This window comes from Colossoma macropomum, unplaced genomic scaffold (genome assembly GCF_904425465.1).
Source record: "Colossoma macropomum unplaced genomic scaffold, Colossoma_macropomum, whole genome shotgun sequence".
Classification (NCBI taxonomy): Eukaryota; Metazoa; Chordata; class Actinopteri; order Characiformes; family Serrasalmidae; genus Colossoma; species Colossoma macropomum.
The window spans coordinates 8,287,673-8,295,387 of NW_023494788.1; the positions used below are offsets into that span (position 1 = coordinate 8,287,673).

At 40.3% G+C, this 7,715-nt stretch overlaps 1 protein-coding gene across 1 annotated transcript; it reads left to right on the forward strand.

Moving 5' to 3' along the window:
* The first annotated feature begins 1,254 nt into the window (after nucleotides 1–1,254).
* Nucleotides 1,255–7,715, forward strand: borcs5 (BLOC-1 related complex subunit 5). The gene is made up of 5 exons (XM_036568236.1): nucleotides 1,255–1,622; nucleotides 2,138–2,209; nucleotides 2,919–3,062; nucleotides 5,218–5,375; nucleotides 6,955–7,715. Exons 2-5 carry the CDS (start codon nucleotides 2,152–2,154, stop codon nucleotides 7,180–7,182), a joined length of 588 nt encoding a protein of 195 aa, XP_036424129.1. The 5' UTR covers nucleotides 1,255–1,622; nucleotides 2,138–2,151; the 3' UTR covers nucleotides 7,183–7,715.

The window sequence follows — 7,715 nt, forward strand, 5'->3', positions numbered from 1 at the left end:
GTCTCAGGCAACAAAAAACATACTCAGAAAACTTTTTTTTATAATAGCTTTGTGTGAGGTTGCATTTAGACACTTCAGATATCTGGTTTCTATCACCACCACTGTAAAATCTGATTTGTGATGTTTTTTTTAGAACTGCACATTTCACATCAAACAACTCTGACTGATCTTGTTTACATCTTGAAGATTTAATTATGCAGAAAAAAACTGTGGAATTCCCCTTTAACATGTGTCATCCTTGTTCTGTACCTGCTGGGCCTGGATGGTGCATCTCCTCAAGATTATATGCAGAGATTATATGCTACAATTGGCACTGTAGTTCAGATAAAAGCTGTGCTAGGTGCTGACACTGATGGACAGACTTAACACTGCGCACACTGGCCATGCTCTTATAAGAAAGGTTCTTAGAATAAGGTTTTAATGGAAGTTTGAATGTGAATAGAATATTACAGGAATTTCTGTAAGAATCTTACACTAAACACAACAAAAGTATTACAGACTACTATAAAATAGTAATACAACAGTATTATATGGAAGTGAAAGTATTACAGATCATCATAAAAAAGTATTATATTGCAATGCAGAAATAATAAAGTTTATTATTGTTTTACTTCGGGCCTTTTTTGCATAGGGTTTAATCAATGATGGCATATAATTCTCAATGGGATTCACAGAATTGCACTGAAGTTATAAGGGGTGTTTCAGCCCGGATCGCTTTTTTAATCAACCACAATATGGGACAGCCAATCAGAACAAAGCTCATTTACATCTATCAGTAAAGGCACAGTAACAATGGTGGTGAGTGCAGAAAGGCAGTTTAAAAATAAAAAGATGTTGGAAATGGTCGTGTAACAATGAATTATGACTGTTTTTGGTACATAAAACCACATATACGTTATAAATCAACCTCAGGGGAAAAAAATAAATACAAAAATTATAGGATTTGGGCCCTTTAAGGCTGACTGGGGATCAGAGTTCCCACACTCAAACAATCAGGCTGATTTTAAGTCACTTAAAAGTGCTGTGGAACTGCATTGGTCTGTACTGGATTCAAGGAAGCAAGGATTTTTTTTAAACAAATAACTAAACGCTGGACAACAGCATGAAATTGGTGCTGCTACATAAAATCACACAAATGTAATAAGTAGATCTCAGCAGAAAAAGAGAAATTCAAGAAAAATGTAGGATATGGGGCCCTTCATTTTTTTCCATTTTCTCCAGCGCTTGCGGAATGACGTCACGTGCAAACCGCCTTGGTCATCACTCCGCGTCTGTTTTGTTTTGTGCTGATTAGAGAAGTTAGCGGGCTGAGGTGTTTAAAACACGTACAAAAAGAGCGGTTCGTAGTATTTAAACAGTACCTTATAGCCTGCAGACTGCAAGAACGAAGGGAAACCGTCTAACCAGCTGAGTCCAGCGATGTGAAATGGCCTAACGGAGCTGACAGTGTCGCTGAAATGACAAAATAATGTATCTTGAATGACTTGCTAAAGCTGACTAGACTACACAGCTGAGCTGAGCTGAGCGCCGCGCTGCAGCGTCTGACCAACACACTGTGTTAGTCAGGTTAACTGCCACTGTATTCAGAAGTGGCTCTCTAAAATTAAACACCATCATATAAGGTAAGTCAGTCATTGTTACATTTGTGGTGCCAGCCGATCTGAATCAGCAGGTCGCTTTTAAAAGGGTTGAATTCTTCAAAACAAGAGCTGCGTACGTTCACTTAAACTCACAGCTGCAGGATGTACAGTCTAAAACGCTTAACGTGGCGAAATGTATTAAAACAACAACCTAGGAACGCAAAACCTCTTAGCTACCTACCGCTGTTCATAAGTACTGCTGAAAAGATGAACCTGTGATCCAAGAGAAAAGCAATCTTTTTCACGTTAAGCTTTTAGCTTGTAATGGGTTTAATGGGAAGAAAATGATTACTTTCCTTCTGGATCACAGGTTCATCCTTGCAGCACTAGAGAGTACCTATTATCAGTAATAAGTAAGTGGGAGGTTTGGTGGTCTTAGGTCGTTGTTTTTAGTATATTTAGCCACGTTAAAGTTTTTTAAAGTATGCTTTTTAGAATGTCCCAGTAACAATATTTAAACTGACTCATTGCAGAGTTAAAACAGGCTTGTTTTACAGGGGAAAATTACACCATGGGTGCTGAACAAAGTGGAGATGCTGAGCATAAGCACTCAGACTACAACTCTTCAGGTGTGTTCTGCCATTCTCATTCACTGATTATAGACAAGCTGAGTGGGGCAAAAAGTATTTTGTTAGTTTAGTGAAAGAATGACTCAAGTAAAAGTAAAAGTGCCTTTTCAAACACAACTTGAGTAAGTACTGAATAACTGCAGTCAAGCCTTTTTAGTACATCCAGCAACTGTCAGCTTAGGAACTGAAAGTTGTTTGGCATTGTTCTTCTTTCGATGCACCTTTGGTCTAAAGTACAATCATAAACCGAAAACATCAGAGGTGGGACCAGTCACAGAGCAGTACGGATGCTGTTAGTGGAATTAGTAACTAATCCTCAGGAAAGCACAAATCCAATTACTGAAGATTATTTAACTGAGTAAAATGTATCTGTTTACTACCCACCTCTGCAGATGAGTAACTGTTCTTGATATATGAGGTCTCTGTTGCTTCCGTTTTCACATTAAGATTTATCTAATAGCTTCCCTAACATTACACATAATCCACAATAGATTGTATGTGCGGTAAAGCATGCGTATTGTTGAAGTATTAAAAAGAAAAATTATTTTATATTTGTCTTTCAGTTCATCAGTCCGGCTACTCTAGAATGGATGAAACTCATAACGCACAAGACAGTCATTATTTACACAAAAAACAATACTATGCTGTCATGAATGATCCGTTCACCACTGATTGACAGTCAAGTAAATGTGTATTTTTATTGTATTAGTTGTCCCTTCACCAGCTAAGCACAGAGCGAAAATGGACGACATAGTGGTTGTTGCTCAAGGAACACAGTCGTTACGCAACATCCATAATGATCCTGATGTCATCAAGCTTCAAGAGATCCCCACCTTTCAGCCTCTTCTGAAGGGTAAGAGCTTTTATTATTGATTGCAGTACCTCTTTGCTCAGTGTCTCTTGTCAAACTTTCAAATTATTGCTGTTGTCAGTAGAATAATTGAAATGCACCAGTTATGCTTGACAGCATACAACCTACTTCCAATATGAGTGTTAGTTTCCTTGGTGTTTCACCAGGGTAGTACTAACATTGTGCCTAGAAAAATACAAGCCAGTTGGACTTTAAAGGTCCGCATTGTGAAAAACTGAATTTCCCTTCCCGTTTCTAAACCAAACAGTTTGATGTATGTAAGCATTATTAAAGTTTCAAAGTTTACTGTTCACTGCTCAGTCTATACAGTCTATATATGGAAACTCAACTGCAAAAACAGCCTGTTTTAAATTCAAGGTTTTTGTGATGATACAGAAACCAACACATTAACATACACCGGTCAGGCACAACATTATGATCACCTCCTTGTTTCTACGCTCATTGTCCATTTTATCAGCTCCACTTACTATATAGGTGCACTTTGTAGTTCTCCAATTACAGACTGTAGTCCATCTGTTTCTCTGCATACTTTGTTAGCCCCCTTTTACCCTGTTCTTCAGTAGTCAGGACCCCCATGGACCCTCACAGAGCAGGTACTGTTTGGGTGGTGGATCATTCTCAGCACTGCAGTAACACTGACTTGGTGGTGGTGTGTTAGTCTGTGTTGTGCTGGTACAAGTGGATCAGACACAGCAGTGCTGCTTGAGTTTTTTAAACACTGTGTCCACTCACTGTCCACTCTATTATTATGCCTACCTTGTCAGTCCACCTTGTAGATGTAAAGTCAGAGACGATAGCTCATCTGCTGCTGCACAGTTTGTGTTGGTCATCCTCTAGTCCTTCATCAGTGGTCGCAGGACGCTGCCCACAGGACACTGTTGGCTGGATATTTTTGGTTGGTGGACTATTCTCAGTCCAGCAGTGACACTGAGGTGTTTAAAAACTCCAGCAACACTGCTGTGTCTGATCCACTCAGACCAGCGCAACACACACTAACACACCACCACCACATCAGTGTTACTGCAGTGCTGAGAATGATCCACCACCCAAATAGTACCTGCTCTGTGAGGGTCCATGGGGGTCCTGACCACTGAAGAACAGGGTAAAAAGGGACTAACAAAGTATCAGAGAAACAGATGGACTACAGTCTGTAACTGTAGAACTACAAAGTGCACCTATATAGTAAGTGGAGCTGATAAAATGGACAATGAGTATAGAAACAAGGAGGTGGTCATAATGTTATGCCTGATCGGTGTATATACGGCTTTTCAGCCTACAGCAGTTTAGCCCTGCTCATTCACACTGAAGTTATGAGGAGTTTTTCAGCCTGAACTGCTTTTAAATCAGTCACAATATAGAAAAAACAATCAGAATGGAGTTCATTTACATATATCAGCCTTAAAGGCACAGTAACTATACAGCCCGTTTAATCCTAAGGGATAAAGTGGTCGGAAAATGAAAAAAATAATTATGCCTATGAACCTCAGGGGAAAAATAAAATACAAAAAAATATAGGATATGGGCCTTTAAGGCTGATTGAGGATCAGAGTTCCACAATCAGCCTTAAAGAGCACATTCAAAAGATCAGGCTGATTCTAAATCTCTTAAAAGTGCTATGGAACTGCATGGATGTACATTGGGTATAATGATGCAAGGACTGTTTTCTGAAGTGATGTTGGAAGGCAGAAAGGATTAAATATTCTTCTATGGCAGCTTTTTTTTTTTAACAAAAGAGCTAAATACTGGACAGCATCATGAAACTGATAGTGGGAAGGAGGAGGTAGATGGTTAAAGATGTACAAAAGATGGTTGAGCACCGCTACACCCTTAAAAAGGGGGTTCTTTAGTAGAGGCAATGGTTATTTGTAAAACCATGACAACTCAAAGAACCACTTGTGTGTTTTTATATTCTTTCTCATCATATGACTGTCAGCCAGAGCATGTTGTTAACAGTAACCAGTGATGTTAACAAAGCTAACGTTAAAGTGCCCAGACTAACAAGCTTCCAATAACAAATGGGGGATATTTTTTAAAAGCATGTGCTGTATATGTGACCTTGATGTGCCACACGCTAAGTACTGCCATCTAGTGACTGTATGTTGTTCAGCCTAAGACATAAGTGTTCTGATGTTGTCAGGTGTTCTGAGTGGGCAGACTTCACCCAGCACGGTGTCTGTGGAGAAGCTGGACTCAGTGCAGGTGCTGCAGCTCTGCGTGCGCTACCAGGACCACCTTCACCAGTGTGCCGAGGCTGTGGCCTTTGACCAGAACGCTCTGGTGAAAAGGATCAAAGAGGTACTCCAGCAATATACTTTAACACAGGGGTTCGGTAACTTTTTGAGTGCACAAACCCAAATGGACACACACTGACCACTTTAAAAGGTGCACCCAACTTGTATCTACATTGTCCATCTTCATTGTCCATTTTATCAGGTACACTTATCCTATAGGTGTACTTTGTAGTTACAATTAGAGACTGTAGTCCATCTGTTTCACTGGATAATTTGTTACCCCCTGCTCCCTTACCCCATTCATGAATGGGTAGGACCCCGACAGACCACCACAGCAGAGGTATGATTTGTGTGGTGGATTATTTTCAACAGTGTGTGACACTGACATGGCAGTGACATGTTAGTGTGCATGTGTTGCACAGAGTGGATCAGACACAGCAGTGATACTAGAGGTTTTAAACAATTTTCTGTGATGCTGGACTGAGAACAGTCCACGAACCAACAGCGTCCTGATGCCATAAACTGAGCACTGATGAAGGACTAGAGGATGACTAACACAAACTATGCTGCAAAAGATGAACTATTTTCTCTGAGTTTACATTTATACATCTACAAGGTGGACCAACAAGGTAGGTGTGTCTAACAATGGACAGTAAGTGGACACAGTGTTTACAAACTCCAGCAATGCTGAGAATAATCCAAATTGTACCTGCTCAGTGGTTGTCACGTAGGGTTTCTGACCATTAATGAACAAGGTACAGAAAGGCTAACAAGGTATGCAGAGAAACAGATGTAGGTGTAGAAAAACAATTTGCCCCTATGTGGTAATATGGACAGTGAGTGAGCATTTTCTGTGACCTTGAGCCCTCTCGGCTACCCTGTATCTTCTTTATACTTCAAAGTTTAGGCGTCCCTGGTCAAATGACGTGTCCTAAAATATGCAGGAAAATGGCATATTTATGTTTCTTATAGAGGATAGGTCGACCTGTGTGAAATGTGACCGGGGTGTTCAAATGTTTGCATCTCTACATTCTTAAATTAAATGTCTTCTCTGAATGTGACTCTCAGTAATATTTCAAAATAGTACCACGCAAAAACACTCTTCATGGTTAAAGTAATATATGTAATATTCATTTGCAAAATAAATTAATAAAACAAACCTAGTAACCAAGTGAATACCCCTCCCTTTCCAAGCATGTAGTAGAGCCTACGGTGGCCCTCAGGTGTTTTGCTGTCACCTGTTCCAATTTTGTTTTGCTTCTTCAGATTTTTGGTTCTTTTTACTCTGTAAAGCTGGTGTTTGATTTATCAGTAATGGGCTACTGTAGAAACACGGCAGCCTCTATTAGAAGAGGACCCGCTCCTCTGTAGATATGAGGCCTCAGTTGTCACTAACCCTGCTTCTGTATATCTACCTTCCTGCAGACTTCAGGTACAACCTTAATCGACCACACTAGATCAATCTAATTATTAGCTTCAGACGTTCTTGACTAGTTGGATGAGGTGTGTTCGCTGAAAGGGTTGTGTTAGCTAAATAAGGTGTGTTGGGTTGGAGGTGAAACCTGCAGTAAGACAGATCTCCAGGAGCAGGGTTGGTGACCACCGCTATAGGGACCACTGCTCAGTCTGATCTGTTTTTCCAGATGGACCTGTCGGTGGAGACGCTCTTCAGCATCATGCAGGACAGACAGAAGCGCTATGCTAAATACGCAGAGCAGATCCAGAAGGTGAACGAGATGTCCATGATTTTGCGGCGGATCCAGATGGGCATCGACCAGACCGTGCCTCTGATGGAGCGGCTCAACAACCTGCTGCCTGAGAGCGAACGGCTGGAGCCCTTCAGCATGAAGCCAGATGGAGAACTCAAGTAGAACAGTACTGGACGCTTGGTCCAGAATGTGCAGCCGCCTTCTGGGCTAGAGAGCACCGCTAAGACATTTATTGTGGATTTTCAATGAAGGCTGTGAGTTGAGTGTACTGGCTGCATGCTTTGTTTGCCTGGACCTGGAGTCATTTCACTGTTAAAGACTTTAACTTGTACGTAAAGGTACAGTGAAAATGTGAGACTTGAAATGTGGGTGAATGTCAAGAACAATTAGAAAGTCTTGTGTAAATAAAAATGAAAGGCTTAATAATATTAATCTTTTAAATACTATTACAGTTAGAGGCTCAGAGGCTTTTTCCAGTCGAATCTGATTTTGTTCTGTTATGTTTACATGTCAGTATCTTTGGACTGCAAGCTAAAATGATCTTGGCTTCTCTTGAGGTTGTGATGTCTACAGGAAAAATACAATTTGCTACAAAAACATCATAAAAGGTAGTAAAATGTAGAAAATACTTACCACACAGTTGTTACTTTCCAGGATTCCAGTGAACAAATAAAATCTTTTGGACTGTGACAAAA